Source organism: Oncorhynchus mykiss, chromosome 23 (assembly GCF_057628025.1).
Source record: "Oncorhynchus mykiss isolate SJ-2025 chromosome 23, ASM5762802v1, whole genome shotgun sequence".
NCBI lineage: Eukaryota > Metazoa > Chordata > Actinopteri > Salmoniformes > Salmonidae > Oncorhynchus > Oncorhynchus mykiss.
The window spans coordinates 15,252,036-15,271,151 of NC_143044.1; the positions used below are offsets into that span (position 1 = coordinate 15,252,036).

The following is a 19,116-nucleotide window of genomic DNA, read 5'->3' on the forward strand; positions in this document are numbered from 1 at the left end:
GTTCCTCTAATCAGGGACTGATTTAGACTTGGGACACCAGGTGTGTGCAATTAATTATCAGGTCGAACAGAGAACCAGCAGGCTCTGAATTTCGTAGGGTAAGCGTTGAATACCTGCCATATGCCATGGCTGTCTTAGTAACCAGATCTCAAACCAATTGTACACTTATGGGAGATTCTGGAGCGGCGCCAGAGTCAACGGTTTCCACCACCATCAACAAAACACAAAATTATGGAATTTCTCATGAAAAAATTGTGTCACATCCCTCCAATAGAGTTCCAAACACTTGTACAATCTATGCCATGGTGCATTGTAGCTGTTGTGGCGGTCCAACACCCATTAAGCAACCTGGTCTCAGATAGGGCTGTTGCGGCAGTCGGCAGACCACAGTACTCTTCCACGGTAATCTCCTCTTATGCACTCTGGACATGCTTTCGTAGTACCCAACTTGTTAACTACCAACTGCAAATCTAACCGAAAATCACATCAAACATATCAAAACAGTAGGCCTATCGTACTTTTAAAACACCTCACTGTGACGATCAATTTGAAGAAAGAAGTTCAACAGGTTGAAACTGTAAAACATGGTTGTTGTGGATGTTGTTTCAAAGCCTAACTCAACGAAATGAGCAGCTCTTTCTAAGATGACGATTAATTCAAAACACCCATACGCATATTAGCTTATACATAGGCTTATGAACATATTTCACTTCAATTCCCAAATTAAGCACTGGGTAGCTGCAGGAACAAGGCTGGAGAGCCCATGGCATACATCATCACAATCTCACACTCAATTCGTGCAAATATGTACAACAAGAATTTCATCAGTTTTTGTGTGCCTTAATTTGTGCGAAGACACACATCTTTGTGCCACTTAATTCGTAGGAAAAATGACACATTTTTGTGCGACGTCATTCAATTGAAAATCATTTTCTGGGGGGCAAACTTCGAATCAGTCTTTTGAAAGATGTTGGAGCAATGCATCTTGGGAAATTGTGTTCTACGCTGCCCTTTTTGTGTCCACATGTTAGTAAACAAACCAATATTGTTAATCCACCAGGTTGTCACTGAAATACTTATATTAAAATAGTAGCCTGACGTTTTTTATATTTTCTATTCATGCCAATGCTGTTTTCTATGCTCGTTTTCGCTTAATACGTTGGGATACTTGTGAGCTTGTAGTCAGAAAGGCCGTTTTTTTCGTGTACTCAACAGTAGACCTACATGATTTTCTTCATACCGTATTTCATAATTTATGGAGCCTACATTACACAATTTTATTCAATGCATTTAATACAAGGCAAATTGAATTGTAATGAATAGTGCTGCCTATTCTACTTGGCAGAAAATCATACAGGTTCTACATCATACATTAAGAGCTAAACATTCTGTAACGTTGCATCCTCCTATCAACAGGCTCCAGGTAGAATAATCCTGGCAGGCCTTCTCCTTAAAAACACCCACACACAAAACCCCAGGGAATAAGGCTTTCTTTTAAAACTTATTTACACAGTAGTCTACTAGAAAACGGCAGTGTCACCTAGAAAGAATGCATCTTCCTGATTGATAATTGTCTATCAATGTGAAGCCCCTCTATATGTAAATATAAAATGTAATATTCAGTAGGTCTATTGCCATTGTCTGTGAATTGAGGTTGCTATGGTAATCGAATGAGAGGGGCTGTGGAGACAAAGAGGGGATTTGCCGTCCAACAGGTGTTCCTGTCAGGGATGTGAGACGATCATACCACCACCCCATCTCATCTCAGGAGGTGACATTAGACGACTGACTATAATTGGGACTGGGCTGAGCCTGTATTAAGCAGTAGCCTACATGATTCATGTTTTATTCTCAGGTGACAAACTTCCTAAGTTTTTCTGATCAACAACCCTCGCTGTGTCTGTGGAGTACAAAGCTTAGTGTTCAGCAGCTCCCCCATCTCCTGCCTGTGTTAATGAGTGTTAATGAGAGGAGGAGTCGGTGGGGGCTTGCTTTAAGGAACAGGTGACACACTCTGGTCTGGTGGAGTGACCGCATGATGTGACCTCAGGGTAAAGAACAACTATTGTGTTCAGACAATAGGCACAACTGCATAATACCTAACTGCAGACAGATATAGATAGCAGATGACCACCATGGTATGTAATAACATAGTCATATAGAGTAGACAATATGTTACAATAAGGTTATATAGGAAATATCTTACTCTTCAAAGTAAAATACATTATATTAGAACACTCTTACACAACATTTTACTTCATGTACCAGTCTTCGGAACAGCCAGTCAGGAGACAGTATGTTTGAATCATATAATATCTTATTTTTGGTCACTATCTGATGATAAAATGTCTGGAGACAGAAATCGGGCTTGCACGTGCCTATTATCCACAGTTTTCTTCCTCTTTAAGAATACAAATCTTGCTGTTCAGAACATTGCATGCAATACACTCCCTACTGAGGGTAACCATAGGCACTGCTGCCACATGGTTTGACTGGCACACACACACAACGTGTGACTTTGCCTCTTCTGTGACAGCTGAGCCGACTGGTATAATCCTCAGGCTTTTCAGATTACTCCAGTTGGGGTCACATTCGACACTATCCTACAATGGGTCAGCTTTCTATGCTGTCTGTGTCAAAGCAGAGAGCTGACAGTCTGTCCACGAGCCCAGTATGTAATATGGACAGATACCTAAACCCAGTCCTCATATGCTTTCAACATGAGCATCTGTCTCGCTTTCTTTCTCTAATTGTGTGTGTGTGTGTGTGTGTGCATCAGTCCTAGCCAAGCAGCTGAAATAGACTCCATGGGAGGGTGTTCTCTCTCCCAGGCGTCCGTTACAGCCATGGCCACATCTGCAGTAAGGCAGCCATCTGCACCCATTGTCTCAGAGGCACAACACAGGCTCATACGCATGACTGCCCCCCTAAAGGCAGCCCCTCTACCCTCTGTCCTCCTCCCTCCTTCTCTGCCAAGGAGAAAATGACTTCTTAATCAATCAAAGGCACAATGGTAATAGACCGTCCAACTAGAAATTCATTCAATTTCAAGGTAAGCTTTATTGCATAGCTCTGGGGCTTTCACATCAGATGATGAAATATGGTAACTTCATGGTATCCTTTATATCACGTGTCAAACTCATTCCATGGTGGCCGAGTGTCTGTGGGTTTTCGCTCTACCCTTGTACTTGATTGATGAATTAAGGTCAATAATTAGGATGGAACTCCATTCCCCTGGTCGTCTAGGTCTTAATTGAAAGGAAAAACCTACAGACACTCGGCCCTCCGTGGAAGGAGTTTGACACCCTTGCTTTATATGGAGCAATACATATTATTGTATAGTTCATTTGAAGTGGTCCCACAACGGATTAATTTATTTAGATTTGACCTTTTCAGAAGTCAAGTCTATTGAAGTAGGTTATTGTAAGTCAAACATACAAATACAACATGTTAACATTGAAAATAATGCTTGTCTCCAGAAAATTGTATGTTTATGTATTCAAAGTAGCAACAGGGGGTGCTAAAGTGACTAAACCTTGTGGAAGGAATGTGGGATATTATATATTATACAACGGGTGGTTGTAATCCTGCATGCTGATTGGTTAAAAGCGCATTCTAGCCGGTGTCTATTCCACAAGTTACCACCTGCTAAATCTATGACATTAAAATGCCTATTTACTCTGTTCCATCTGACTGCGCAATCCACTGTCTCATTAGCCCAGCCAGGCACTTTATAAACATGATTTCCACTATATCCACCATTATCACACATTTCTTTAAGACTAACATTTAGTTTTCAACAGCGGAGATTTGTATAAACCTTGCAGTGTCTGTCTCTACGACATTTGCAACATTTGTTCAATATTCAAATTTGATCTCCAGCTGTCCCATAGTAATGAACATGTAGTGAGTCAGGACGAGGCAGACAGGCAGCGTTTCTCAGGCAGTGGAAATCATGAATCAGCTGGCCTAATTTTTATGGATATATACAAAAGAAATGTCCATTGAAAAAAGGTAAAACCAAACAAAGTGAAGCTAGTTTGCAGTCTTTCCAGCTTCAGTTTGAAGTGATTGTGTTAGCTGTGTTGTTGGCTAACTCCTCCGAACAACAGTGTCCTGACAAGTGAGCCCATTTTCTATGCCAGGCAAAATTGTGCATCATTAGCTCATTGTTATGGATGTATACAAATAAATGTCACTAGAAAACAGCTTAAACAAATGCAAATGCGGCTACTTTGCTGTTATTCTGGCTGCAAGTTAGCCGTAACCGTGAATGTAAGTTAGCCATAGTTGGCTAGCTAGCAAGCAAGGGATAAGCACGTTGCCAGCCAGTATGTCAATGGAACAATTAGAATGAACGACTGAGTCACGTCCATAGATACAGAACAAAAAGACTGAACGACTTGTACTTCGTCTCGGGCCTAACAACACACCCGTGCCACTATATCCTCCAAACACAGGCTTTTTGGGTATTATCACTTAAATACCAAGTTCTTCCACAGTGTATGCTCATAAATGCATTCCATTAAACTTTGTCTATTAGGAAATGATTTAAACTCTAACCTATGACTTTGGAGGTGCATTCCCAATCATATCAAGGCCCTGCAGAGCATCCTACTTCAATACATTAAAGCGATTGAGGCCGGATGACAATGCACTTTATGTGAGGACTTGATGTGATAGGTAGAGGAAGACATTTTCAATAGGTTAAATTCCTCTGCCCTTGTTAAGCAGGTCACACTATGGATTTTCTTTAAACTGATGTGATCACCTGCACGCCAGCCTCATTTGTTTTTACCCCATCACTAGTAAATGCTTTGATGCAGATGCTAGTCATAAAGGGAGTAACAATATACTGTACAAGCAGAGAATGATTTAAACTAGTCTAAAACAAATTACATTCATGCATTACACATTATGTGAGCCAAACGTTCAGTCCATTTTGGGGAGTTATAATCAGGATTAGCTATATTGTGAATACTGATGTGGTAATGTGTAAAACTATTCATACATATACATGTTGCTTTCCTGCAATATGTTGAAGACGAGGCTTGCATTCAGTTGACTATGGTGAATGCAATGTGCATGCTTTGGTGGGAGGGATTAACCGCCAACTAGGGCAAGTGGCTCAAGGACTGCACAATTCCATCTACTCCAGTTCAATGCAGTATCTCCCTCATTCTGCACATTGCACAGTTTGGATAAGGAGACCAAATTTAGACTGCTGCCAGTTCTCATAAAAGAAAATGGTTAAATATATGAGACGGCAGATCGAGTTGAAATCAGACGGGATCCTTTTGGAGTCGGGTGCGTCTATGGACCAACAGGATTTTAGCGATATGTCTGGATATTCCGACATTCTATATTCCGAATGTTCCGCAATGGACCAAATCGACACTTTTATGAAAAACGTTCAGGTGTTGCTGGATGCAGCAAATTACATTGAGAACAATGAAAAGAACAACGGAAGTAAGTAATGTAGGCTATTCTGGTTATTTCAGAGGCAGGCTCGCCAAGGCAGACAACAATGGACCGAAATGGTTAGGGCGACAAAAGACGCGTAAACATGAGAGGCAACTGTCTGACTCCCCTGCTTCCATTTGTCTGATTGTGAATGGGCCTAATATTTCAACCTATTCTGCCAATGCACATTTGTTGAGATAATGCCAGTAAGTTTTTCAAATGAATCACTTGGACTGAACATATTTTGATTGGTTTGTGAATGAGATATAGCCTACAAAAAAACAACAATCCATGGTCAAAAGCAAACCCGTGACATAGAATTATGATCTCACCCGCTATGGCATTTTCTACGAATGGTAGCATAATTTAAATGGCTATTCAAGTGCGCATTTTCCAATTGGATGAGACTTGACTATGGCCCCATTAATTAATTTTCTTAGAGACATGAATATGCCTAAACTAAACATATCCTAATGATATCCACGAAGGTTGCCCTGTGTGCGTTGGACTGTCTTCCTTTGAGCTATGTCTTCCTAAATTGTAGGTTACTTATTAAAATATTTAGGCTACATAATAGGCTTGTCGATTTATCAAGCTCCCACTCAACTTATTTTAAAACCTAGCCTAGCCTACTCAACACTGAGCATAGGTTTTCATTACATTTCTGGCAGTGGATGTGGACGCCTGCAGGCCGAAGAAAAGCAAATAATTCGTAGGCCTATGCTTATTTATCTCAGACCAAATCCAACTGTCAAATGAGGCAAATAAACCCTTAAAAAATGTGTTGAAAAGTCGGCATGTTGTGCAGAGGCTGAATAGAGAAGCCCTATAATGCCAGCCATATACTTTCTTTATTTCAATCAATTGCGCTTCCTCGTATCTTCACTGTTGCTCACATGGTTTCCACATGGAACAAAATTGTCCGTTTTGATTGGACTAAACCCATGTTCCCGTCTCGAGTCCTTGCAGATACCCAATCAAACCCAGGTTAAACTTTGACGTCACATGTATTGTGGGATTTGTAGGTGTATACACAATTTAGGATTAGATCAAATAAATAAAATATCACATTAAAACAATTCTGTTGTCATCAATCTCATATTGGATATTTTATTAAACCTAGAAATAGGTAAAAATGTTTATAGCCTATTATACATGTTATAGTTTTCTATATGCATTTTATTGTCTAGTGTAGCCTAATATAGTCTACTAAGTGAGATTTCAAAATTGGTAATGAATGAGTAGGCTGGCCTATGTCTTGAAGAAAGTTTGTTAGTGTTTTTCAATAAACCAATAAACCATGCTGTTGAGAAAGTAAGAGACAGTGTTGGGTGAAGCTATAGGCATTTCCCCAAGTTTTACTAAACTTAAATATACAACTTTTTTCTTTATATATATGTTTTACAATAATCAACAACATTGTAAGATTATTGGAAGCTGCAGCATATAGACAGGAGGGAGGGGTAGGCTATGTGAGATGTTGTTTATTCATTCCCTGTTGTTTTGGGACTAGCTTAATGTCACAAATGTTACAGACCAAAACAAAAAAAGTATTTGTCTGACAGAAATTACAGAATTATAATGTAAGGCCTAATGTGTTCAAAATATACATTTCATCAACAGAATGTGAACATGGATATGCCTCAACATGCCCTGCAACTCAGAACAAGCATCATCAGAGACAACGGAAATTAAAGAATAAGAAAATTGACAATATTCACAACAGGTAAATTAATCTTGTCAATATTCTTTATAACTGTGATATTACACATACCCATGTTATTACAGTTGCATGCTCACTCTTTGATTATTTGTGTATTTGTATTGTATTGACGAGACAGTTTACTGCACTGTTGGAGCTAGTAACATAAGCATTTCACTGCATCTGCTATAACACCTGCAAATATTTGGACATGACCAATACATTTTGATTTGATAACATTTCGTTTTTACCCCTTCTTCATTATTGGACTTGGAAGAAACAAAGTGCACCAAGACAGAAACTGTCAAACTAGTATTTTACAAAGCGTATTGGTAACATATCTTGTCCATGGATTTCTGTCTATAACATAGAAATAGATAGAAGACTCTAGTGCTCAAAAGCCAGTTTTAGCATGGGCAGCGCCACTTTCACCATTTTGAAGTAGTAAACTGGGTGGGATGTCCTATGGGTTAAGAAAGGATCACATGATTCCATCTGGGTCATCAGGAGGGATCAGCCAATGATTTATACTTGTGAGCAAACATTCCATAACTGCAGCTGGCAGTAAACCGCAAACCTTGGCCTTATACCTGTTCAAACAACACACTCTAGGTGGTAGTATGCACCGTTTCAGTTTGTTTGTTAACTCATAGGAGTAGTAGAAGAAAATGGACAACTTCAAAATGGAAATGGCCTCAATGGCACTGCCCATGCTCTCACAGATGCCATAATAAGATAGATACAATGATGCAATGTCTATCTAAGTCTATGGTCTATAACCTGTCCATTTTGTTTTACACCCAGATCAGCACACAATGAGCTGGAAAAAAATAGGTGAGTCAGAAAGGGTTGTGACTGTCATTCTGTGTTAGAGGCCATTGCAAGTATTTCCATTGACAGTAGTTATTGTTGATCAATTGAAGATCTCTGCAAGTACTGAATGTGCACTCATCTACCATTTTCTTCTCTACTCTGATTCCCCACCCGACTGTGATTTGGTCCATAACTGTGTAACATGGGGTAAAACACTTGAGTTACACAATAATTAATTAGTCAAAGAGATATAGGCCTAATAAATCTGATGGTGCATAACCTGTCTTGGTGCATATCAAACATCATATCCACATAATCATTCAACTGTGCAGACTGATACATGGTTTGATAGTGCACAAGTAACACAGGCGCACACACTTAATATGTTGTGAAATCTGTTGTGAATGTATTGTAATGTTTAAACAAAAAAAATGTATAACTGCCTAATTTTGCTGGACCCTAGGAAGAGTGCAGCAGCGAATGGGGATCCATAATAAATACATGTACAGGGATGTTGTTATGCTACAAATTTTGTAACATTTTATGTGGTGTGGCAAATAGTTATATCCGGTGACTTTATCTCCAACTGTCTTTTCAAAATGGAACTTCACTTGATAATCCAAAATACTGTGAAGGCTGGATTTATTGAATTTATTTAGCATATCCTGATGTTATTCTAAATATATTGACCCAGAATTTGAAAATGTAATACTGGCTAATAAAGCGGCAAATTTTACAGCTGGACTTACAGTGGGGCAAAAAAGTATTCAGTCAGCCACCAATTGTGCAAGTTCTCCCACTTAAAAAGATGAGAGAGGCCTGTAATTTTCATCATAGGTACACTTCAACTATGACAGACAAAATTAGAAAAAAAATCCAGAAAATCACATTGTAGGATTTTTTTTAAATGAATTTATTTGCAAATTATGGTGGAAAATAAGTATTTGGTCAATAAGAAAAGTTTATCTCAATACTTTGTTATATACCTTTGTTGGCAATGACAGAGAAACATTTTCTGGAAGTCTTCACAAGGTTTTCACACACTGTTCCTGGTATTTTGGCCCATTCCTCCATGCAGATCTCCTCTAGAGCAGTGATGTTTTGGGGCTGTTGCTGGGGCTGTTGCTGGGCAACACGGACTTTCAACTCCCTCCAAAGATTTTCTATGGGGTTGAGATCTGGAGACTGGCTAGGCCACCCCAGGACCTTGAAATACTTCTTACGAAGCCACTCCTTCGTTGCCCGGGCGGTGTGTTTGGGATCATTGTCATGCTGAAAGACCCAGCCACGTTTCATCTTCAATGCCCTTGCTGGAGGTTTTCACTCAAAATCTCACGATACATGGCCCCATTCATTCTTTACTTTACACGGATCAATCGTCCGGATCCCTTTGCAGGAAAACAGCCCCAAAGCATGATGTTTCCACCCCCATGCTTCACAGTAGGTATGGTGTTCTTTGGATGCATTCTTTGTCCTCCAAACACGACGAGTTGAGTTTTTACCAAAAAGTTATATTTTGGTTTCATCTGACCATATGACATTCTCCCAATCTTCTTCTGGATCATCCAAATGCTCTCTAGCAAACTTCAGACGGGCCTGGACATGTACTGGCTTAAGCAGGGGGACACGTCTGGCACTGCAGGATTTGAGTCCCTGGCGGTGTAATGTGTTACTGATGGTAGGCTTTGTTACTTTGGTCCCAGCTCTCTGCAGGTCATTCACTAGGTCCCCCCGTGTGGTTCTGGGATTTTTGCTCACCGTTCTTGTGATCATTTTGACCCCACGGGGTGAGATCTTGCATGGAGCCCCAGATCGAGGGAGATTATCAGTGGTCTTGTATGTCTTCCATTTCCTAATAATTGCTCCCACAGTTGATTTCTTCAAACCAAGCTGCTTACCTATTGCAGATTCAGTCTCCCCAGCCTGGTGCAGGTCTACAATTTTGTTTCTGGTGTCCTTTGACAGCTCTTTGGTCCATAGTGGAGTTTGGAGTGTGACTGTTTGAGGTTGTGGACAGGTGTCTTATGAACTGATAACAAGTTCAAGAAGAAGTTACAGGTCTGTGAGAGCCAGAAATCTTGCTTGTTTGTAGGTGACCAAATACTTATTTCCCACCATAATTTGCAAATAAATTCATTAAAAATCCTACAATGTCATTTTCTGGATTTTTTTTCTTCTCATTTTGTCTGTCATAGTTGAAGTGTATGATATCTATCTAGTCTATGATAAAAATTACAGTCCTCTCTCATCTTTTTAAGTGGGAGAACTTGCACAATTGGTGGCTGACTAAATACCTTTTTGCCCCATTGTATTTTATCAACACCTTCACAATTTCAAGTTTGTTTGTACATTAGCATGCTAGCATCCTGGTGGTAGAACAGAGATGTCTGTTTTGCATGGCAAATCAGGGAGTCCAGTCCAGTACAGGCTGTTCTTGGAAGACAACCATACAATGTTTTCACAGTTGGAACTGGAACTGCTTGTTTCAGACAGTGTGCTTCACTAAGCTAAGCTTTTCTGTGCAGTGATGAGAGCTAATATGCAGAGAGCTGCCAGTGTGGGAATCATCATTGAACACAGAAGAGGGAAGGCCCAGGCCTCTGGATGATAATAGCTCAATCTCAAATTCCACTACACAGGGGGTTTCTAGACACTACAATGTTCAGTTCTTATGGAGCAAAGGCCATGACCTTAAAACAAGATTGTCTGTATGCCTGTCATACTGGCTGACCTCAGCAGCAATGGTCCCGGACTATTAAATCTTTCTATCCAACAAAATGGAAAATAATATAAAGGGTCTGCTTTTGTAGCTCAATCTATTACTATACTGAACAAAAATATAAATGCAACATGTAAAGTGTTGGTACCATGTTTCATGAGCTGAAATAAATTATCCCAGAAATGTTCCATATGCACAAAAAACACATTTCTCTCAAATGTTGTTCACAGATTTATTGACATCCCTGTTAGTGAGCATTTTCCCTTTGGCAAGATAATCCATCCACCTGATAGGTGTGGCATATTAAGAAGTTGGGGACAATAAAAGGCCACCCTAAAATGTGCAGTTTTGTCACACAACACAATGCTACAGACATCTCTAGTTTTCAGGTAGCATGCAATTGGCATGCTGACTGCAGGAATGTCTCCCAGAGCTGTTGCCAGATAATTTAATGTTAATTTCTCTACCATAAGCCGCCTCTAACGTCATTTTAGAGAATTTGGCATTACGTCCAACCGGCTTCAGAACCATAGACCATGTGTATGGTGTCGTGTGGGCGAGGGTTTTGCTGATGTCAACGTTGTGAACAGAGTGCCCCATGCTGGCTGTGGGGTTATGGTATGGGCAAGCATAAACTAGAGACAATAAACACAATTGCATTTTACCAATGGCACTTTGAATGCACAAAAATACCATGATGAAATCCTGAGGCCCATTGTGAGGCCCATTTTTTTAAAGGTATCTGTGACCAACAGATGCAAACTGTATGTGTTTTAAATTAATTAATTAATTAAATTATTAAATAATTAAATTAAATTATTTCCTCATATGAACTGTAACTCAGTAAAATCATAAAAATTGTTGCATGTTGTGTTTGTATTTTTGTTCAGTATAATAACCAGATCAATAACTAATTACGTCCAAAGATATTCATCAATCGATGTGAAGGGGGATCATGACATTCAAATCCAGGAATTTCGTCTGGATGTAGAGAGACCATTCCTATTATTGGTTTCACTAAAGAGTAGTCTGTTGCTTCTTCGCCCTCTTAGACGAGCACATCTCCGCCTGTGTTTGGAGAGGTTGAAGACACTGATCCCACTGGGACCAGACTGCAGTCGGCACACTACCCTGGGGTTGCTCAACAAGGCCAAGGGGCACATTAAGGTACTGTAGTCAACAATGCCACCATGGTGGTGTCATGGGGACCATGGTGTTATGGGATCTGGTGAATAGTGAATGGTTCAATGGAAGCCCCTTGCCTATGGATAGAGAAGCTGTGTGCTCCCATGACCTGCCACAGCACTGCGGCACACAAACACAATGTGGTCTACTTCCTCAGCCTACAAATCACTTGCTATTCCTGGCTGCACACTTGTGGGCCTGGAAACGCAAGCAAATGCAAGAGAAATGGGGATATACCTTTAATGGGTATAACTGATTTATCAAACATAATTGATTAGAAAACTTGAATTTTCCCATTTTATCCAGGTGTAGATATAGTCTGGAACCTATTTGTCACCCCCTTGTGAACTCTGAAAAAGTATTTCCAATTGATCTGAGAAATGTTTTGCACATTGCTGTGTTTCAGAAAGAAAATAAAAAGTGAAAGAAAGTGTGGCTTGTATGCTTAGCCTGAACCAACCCAGCCGTTGCCCTTGTTTTCCTACAAGCAGCAAATTCAGCTCTACATTTGGCCATTGTACAAAAATGTCAGGAATTACTTTGCCACTACAGCTGTTTGGATCTGTTGGTTTTTTTTGCCTGGTCTGATGTGGATAAATTCACATATGATTATTCAGGCTCAGAAGAACACACTCAGTTTGTCCCTCAATCTTGAATGGGCAGAATTTGTGTTGTCACAAGAGTAGAGTAAAACAAAAACAAAAACATTATTCCATTTTAAATATGTTTGCAAATGGCAGCTGTTGAAGATTCTATCATTTGTACAGTAAAACTGAATATGTGTCATACTATGCGCAGATGTCTAACAAAATGTGATAAATAGCTGCTCCTTATCCTACACCATTTATTTATATGCAATTATTATTCATAAAATACCAGTGGTGTAAAGTACTTAAGTAAAAATACTTTGAAGTACTACTTAAGTCATTTAGGGGGTCCCTACTGCCTCTGATCTGGTGGACTCACTAAACACAAATGCTTAATTTGTAAATTATGTCTGAGTGTTCAGTTGTGCCCCTGGCTATCCATAAATAAATACAAATATATATTGTGCCGTCTGGTTAGCTTAATATAAATATTTTTTTATTATTTATACTTTTACTTTTAGCAATTCCATTTACTTTTGACATTTAAGTATATTTAAAACCAAATACTTTGAGACTTTTACTCAAGTAGTATTTTACTGGGTTACTTACACTTTTACTTGAGTAATATTCTATTAAGGTATCTTTACTTTTACTCAAGTATGACAATTGAATACTTTTCCCACCACCATAAAATACCAAAAAATTCTAAGGTTGATTAACTCTCTCTCCTCTGTTTGTGTGTAGAAACTAGAGGAGTTGGACCGGAGGAGTCAGCACCAGCTGGAGAGCCTGGAGCGTGAGCAGAGGCACCTGCAGAGGCAGCTGGCCCACCTGCAGACCCCTGGAGGCGGAGACAGGGACAGGGCCCGTATGGACAGCGTAGGTTCCCCTTTGGCCTTAGAACACTCGGACCGAGGTGAGCCAACCATTGCACAGAGTTTAGTTACTCCCAGCATATTTCGGCTGACAGTGGCAATATTACAGTGCCTTCAGAAAATATTCAGACCCCTTTACTTTTTCCACATTTTGTTGTGTTACAACCTGAATTTAAAATTGATTACATTGAGATTTATTTGGTCATAGGCCTACACACAATACCCCATAATGTCAAAATGGAATTATGTTTTCAAGATTTTTTACAAATTCATAAAAATTCAAAGCTGAAATATTATGGCAAGCAATAATATCTTCATTAGTAAAAATGTGCATAACTCACATAATAATGTGCATGGACTCACGCTGTGTGCAATAATAGTGTTTAAAATGATTTTTGATTGACTACCTCATCTCTGTACCCACACATACAATTATCTGTAAGGTCCCTCAGTCAAGCAGTGAATTTCAAAGACAGATTCAACCACAAAGATCAGGAAGGTTTTCCAATGCCTCACAAAGAATGGCAACTATTGGTAGATAGGTCAACATAAAAAAAACAGTAATTGAATATTAATTTGAGCATGGTGAAGTTATTCATTAACTTTGGATGGTGTGTCAATACACCCAATCACTACAAAGATACAGGTGTCGTTCCTAACTCAGTTACCGGAGAGGAAGGAAACCGCTCAGGGATTTCAACATGAGGTCAACGGTGACTTTAAAACAGTTACAGAGTTTAATTGTTGTGATAGGAGAAAACTGATGATGGCTCAACAATATTGTCGTTACTCCACAATACTAATCTAACTGACAGAGGGAATAGAATGAAGTCTATACAGAATACAAATATTCCAAAACATGCATCCTGTTTGCAACGAGGCACTAAAGGAATAATGCAAAAAATGTTGCAAAGCAATTAACTTTTTGTCCTGAATACAAAGTGTTTTGTTTGGGGCAAATCCAATACAACACAATACTGAGTACCACTCTCCATATTTTCAAGCATAGTGGTGGCTGCATCATGTTATGGGTGTCCTTGTAATCGTTAAGGACTAGGGAGTTTCAGGATAACATTTTTTTTACAGAATAGAGCTAAGCACAGGCCCAATCCTAGAGGAAAACCTGGTTCAGACTGTTTTCCACCAGCACAGGGAGACAAATTCACTTTTCAGCAGGACAATTTATTTAATTTACATTTTTTTATTTTACCTTTATTAAAAACTAGGCAAGTCAGTTAATAACAAATTCTTATTTACAATGACAGCCTACCCCGGCCAAACCTGGACGACGCCGTGCCAATTGTGCGCCGCCCTATGGGACTCCCAATCACAGCCGGATGTGATACAGCCTGGATTTGAACCAGGGACTGTAGTGACACCCCTTGCACTGAAATGCAGTGCCTTAGACCACTGCGCCACTCACGAGCCCCGAGACAATAACCTAAACACAAGCTTACCAAGAAGACAGTGAATGTTCCTGTGTGGCCGAGTTACAGACTTAAATCTAAATTAAAATCTATGGCAAGACCTGAAAATGAGTGTCTAGCAATGATCAACAACAAATTTGAGAGAGCTTGAAGAATTTTGAAAAGAATAATGGGCAAATTATGCCCAATCCAGGTGTGGAAAGCTCATAGACATACCCAGAAAGTATGCTTCTACAAAGTATTGACTAAGGGGTGTGAATACTAATGGAAGTTAGACATTTCTGTATTTCAAAATCAATTGAATCCATTTTGAATTCAGGCTGCATCATGAAAAAAATGGGGGAAAAGTCAAGGGAAGTGCATATTTTTTTAAGGCATACTGTTCAAATAAAATACAATTGTATTCATCACATGCGCCGAATACAACAGGCCTTACTGTGAAAGGCTTACTTACAAGCCATAACCAGTTTTTAAAAAGTTAATAAGAAAAATTAGCTAAATATACAAAAGGAAAAATAGTAGCACAATAAAAAGAACAATCACAAGGATATATACAAGGGGTACCGGTACCAACTCAATGTGCAGGGGTTCGGGGTAGTCAAGATACTGGAGGTAATATGTACATGTACAGTGCATTCGGAAAGTATTCAGACCCCTTGACTTTTTACACATTTTGTTAAATTACAGACTTATTCTAAAATGGATTCATTCAATAAAAAATGCTCATCAATCTACACACAATACCCCATAATAACAAACCTCATAATAATTTTTTTGCAAATGCATTATAGATAAAAAGCAGAAATACCTTATTTACATAAGTATTCAGACCCTTTGCTATGAGACTCGAAATTGAGCTCTTCTGTGGAGATGGGAGAACCTTCCAGAAGAACAAATATCTTTGCAGCACCCCACCAATCGGGCCTTTATGGTAGAGTGGCGGAAGCCACTCCTCAGTAAAATGCACGACACACTTGGAGTTTGACAAAAAGCACCTAAAGGACTCTCAGACCATGAGAAACAAGATTCTCTGGTCTGATGAAACCAAGATTGAAGTCTTTAGCCTGAACGCCAAGTGTCACGTCTGGAGGAAACCTGGCACCAAGCCTACGGTGAAGCATGGTGGTGGCATCATCATGCTGTGGGGGTAGCAGCAGGGACTGGGATACTAGTCAGGATCGAGGGAAAGACAAATGGAGCAAAAAACAGAAATCCTTTGGTGAAGATCAAAACTAACAAAAATGTCACAATGTCTTCATAATATACCCAGAAACTGTTCCCGAAGTGTTTCGGATGGGAAGCATGCGGAGGCCTTTAGAAGATTTTATGTAGAGAAATATGTTTCATACATGTAGTTATTACATCCATCCACAAGAGGGCAGGCTAACCTACATAATCAATGTAACCCTTTTTGAATTCTGTCTGTAACACAAAATATGGGGTATGAATAATTTCTGAAGGCACTGTATATTATACTAAGAAACGGTTTGGTTCAGTTCCATTTCAAACCAGTAAATATAATTTACATGTGTTACAGTCTATAATGTAGCATTTGGTGTCATCAAGCAGTAGTTGTCAATCAATACGATTATCTGATTACTAAGTGTGGGATGATCATAATAAAAAAATGTATCTCACCCCAATTTCTGTAGAAGAGATCGAGGTGGACGTGGAAAGCACTGAGTTCTCCCATGGAGAGTTGGACAGTATCAGCACCAGTGGCTGCAGTGACTTGGATGACCACAGCAGTCGGCAGAGCCTGGCCAGCGACGAGGGCTACTCCACCTGCAGTCTTAAACAGACCTTTTCCTCCTAAGAACCAGCCTGAACCTCCTCATCCACAGCTGCATTCTAAACTGGCCTTCTCCTAAGAACCAGCCTAAAACTCCACCTGCAGTCTATAACTGGTACTGTACAAATAACCAGCCTGAAGTTCAACTCCTCTTGAAGTTTAAAACTGGACCACTCCTCTTATGAATCAGCCTAAAAATCAACCACCTGCAGTCTAAACTAGCCTTCTCATCCCAAGAACCAGTAGTTTAAAGCTAAACCCCACCTGCAGTTTTAAAGTGGACTAATCCTACTACTACAACTGTAAATCTTGCCCCTGATGTGGGCGACTGCACTTAGAGTCTAATGTTACCTGTATCCTCCTAAAACCAGCACAAAAACCACAAAACCAGCCAGAAGCTCACCAGTGCCACTTTTCCCCCCACTTTGGAAACCTCTAGCAGATGACCCTCTAGTAAAAAAAAACTATTCTCATCCATCACCAAGCAGGTCACTCGCACTTCTATATCTGCACTCCAAACCAGTTCTCTAAGGTATACAGGTTGAATAAACAACAATTACACTTGAAATCTTTGACACAAGTCACCAATGTTATTCCTAATTTATTAGAATATAATTGAGAAATGTAGTATTTATTTTTCCAATATTTATTGTGTTGTACTGTATGTCTTGGTCACACTTGAATTATTTAGATGTTTTGACAAATGTAAAGTTAAGTCTGTTGTGGTTTTGAACTGAGCATTGTTTGACAAGTTATCCCAGACAAAAGCTAGGTGCAATGGTACAGGACAGGCTAAACGTATCACTCAGTGGCCTCTTTTGTGAGATGATTGACATCAATCCCCCTTGAGATTTCAAAAGTAATATTGTTTGTATACGGTAGGCAGCTATAATAAGCTATCCCGCACTTCCCAAGCACAATTCGGAAGCAATAACACTCATTGACAGTTATGTCAACTCTTAAGTTGGCTGTTAATTTTGTCCGTCCAACACCACTTGCTTGTTTTGTATGCAACTTCAATAGATGTATTAATTACAAATAGTAATCAATAGTAAGATAAAATGGCTGTAAAAGTTGGAACAAAAAAAGTAAATGGTGCATGTGTATTGAATGTAGCTTTCAATTGTATTGTCATGTGCTTTGGATTGACCAGTTTTGAGAGCTCATGTCTTTGTAGCATGAACAATATAGCACATGGCAGAATGTAATTTGAGTTTTGATTCGCATCCTTATTTAGTAACTTATTTTTTGTATTGTAGTTGAGAAGCATTCCAAAGTTAAAACCACGAAGCTGTATATTTTGAGTATTTGTCTACAAAAATCACACACTGCAAGACAATTCTACTAACCAAATTGGACATTTCATCTTATGACCATACCCATATTTTTGTGGTACAACTAAAACGATTATCACCACCAACTGTGTCTTAAAATGGCTAAATTGAATCTTGCACAGGTTTCTTAGTTCCAGGAATTTATTAAATGTCAGTTTTGGGTCATTTGTAAAATGCATTTTGAAAAAGACTCGGACTTAGAAAGTGTCTCTGAACACTCTCCTGTGCTAAAGCAGCCATCAAAGGTGACTTTTACAAAGAATATATTGCTGGTCCCCTGCTACTATTTTGTGTGGTTCATGGTAATGGTCCCTTGAAAACTTGATCAATAAACCTCTACCACCATATGTACCTATACAGTGTTCAGTTGTTCTTTGTTATTGTGGTGTCCATAGCTATAAGATACAGTGGGGGAAAAAAGTATTTAGTCAGCCACCAAATGTGCAAGTTCTCCCACTTAAAAAGATGAGAGAGACCTGTAATTTTCATCATAGGTACACTTCAACTATGACAGACAAAATGAGAAAAAAAATCCAGAAAATCACATTGTAGGATTTTTAATGGAATTTCTTTGCAAATTATGGTGGAAAATAAGTATTTGGTCACCTACAAACAAGATTTCTGGCTCTCACAGACCTGTAACTTATTCTTTAAGAGGCTCCTCTTTCCTCTACTCGTTACCTGTATTAATGGCACCTGTTTGAACTTGTTATCAGTATAAAATACACCTGTCCACAACCTCAAACAGTCACACTCCACTATGGCCAAGACCAAAGAGCTGTCAAAGGACACCAGAAACAAAATTGTAGACCTGCACCAGGCTGGGAAGACTGAATCTTGGTTTGAAGAAATCAACTGTGGGAGCAATTATTAGGAAATGGAAGACATACAAGACCACTGATAATCTCCCTCGATCTGGGGCTCCACGCAAGATCTCACCCCGTGGGGTCAAAATGATCACAAGAACGGTGAGCAAAAATCCCAGAACCACACGGGGGGACCTAGTGAATGACCTGCAGAGAGCTGGGACCAAATAACAAAGCTTACCATCAGTAACACACTACGCCGCCAGGGACTCAAATCCTGCAGTGCCAGACGTGTCCCCCTGCTTAAGCCAGTACATGTCCAGGCCCGTCTGAAGTTTGCTAGAGAGCATTTGGATGATCCAGAAGAAGATTGGGAGAATGTCATATGGTCAGATGAAACCAAAATATAACTT

The 19,116-nt window shown here is 39.5% G+C and overlaps 1 protein-coding gene across 2 annotated transcripts; it reads left to right on the forward strand.

Annotated features, from left to right (window-relative positions):
- Positions 1-5,090: 5,090 nt before the first annotated feature.
- On the forward strand, positions 5,091-18,252 carry LOC110502480 (max-interacting protein 1). Of its 2 annotated transcripts, XM_021580525.3 has the most exons (6): positions 5,091-5,469; positions 7,087-7,189; positions 7,970-7,999; positions 11,750-11,864; positions 13,214-13,385; positions 16,424-18,252. In XM_021580525.3, the coding sequence occupies exons 1-6, from the start codon at positions 5,247-5,249 to the stop codon at positions 16,585-16,587; spliced, it is 807 nt and encodes a 268-aa protein (XP_021436200.3). In that variant the 5' UTR covers positions 5,091-5,246; the 3' UTR covers positions 16,588-18,252. The 2 variants fall into 2 exon arrangements, with proteins under 2 accessions (XP_021436200.3, XP_021436201.3); XM_021580526.3 differs by lacking the exon at positions 7,970-7,999 and having other exon boundaries at positions 5,134-5,469.
- The last annotated feature ends 864 nt before the right edge of the window (positions 18,253-19,116 follow it).

What these genes read in the sequence shown, in the direction of transcription:
- LOC110502480 (XM_021580525.3), top strand. Translation starts at nt 5,247, where the DNA reads ATGGTTAAATATATGAGACGGCAGATCGAGTTGAAATCAGACGGGATC. An exon ending in AATGAGCTGGAAAAAAATAG is followed by an intron (nt 8,000 to 11,749) that starts GTGAGTCAGAAA and finishes TCGCCCTCTTAG; the next exon opens with ACGAGCACATCTCCGCCTGT. An exon ending in AGGCCAAGGGGCACATTAAG is followed by an intron (nt 11,865 to 13,213) that starts GTACTGTAGTCA and finishes GTTTGTGTGTAG; the next exon opens with AAACTAGAGGAGTTGGACCG.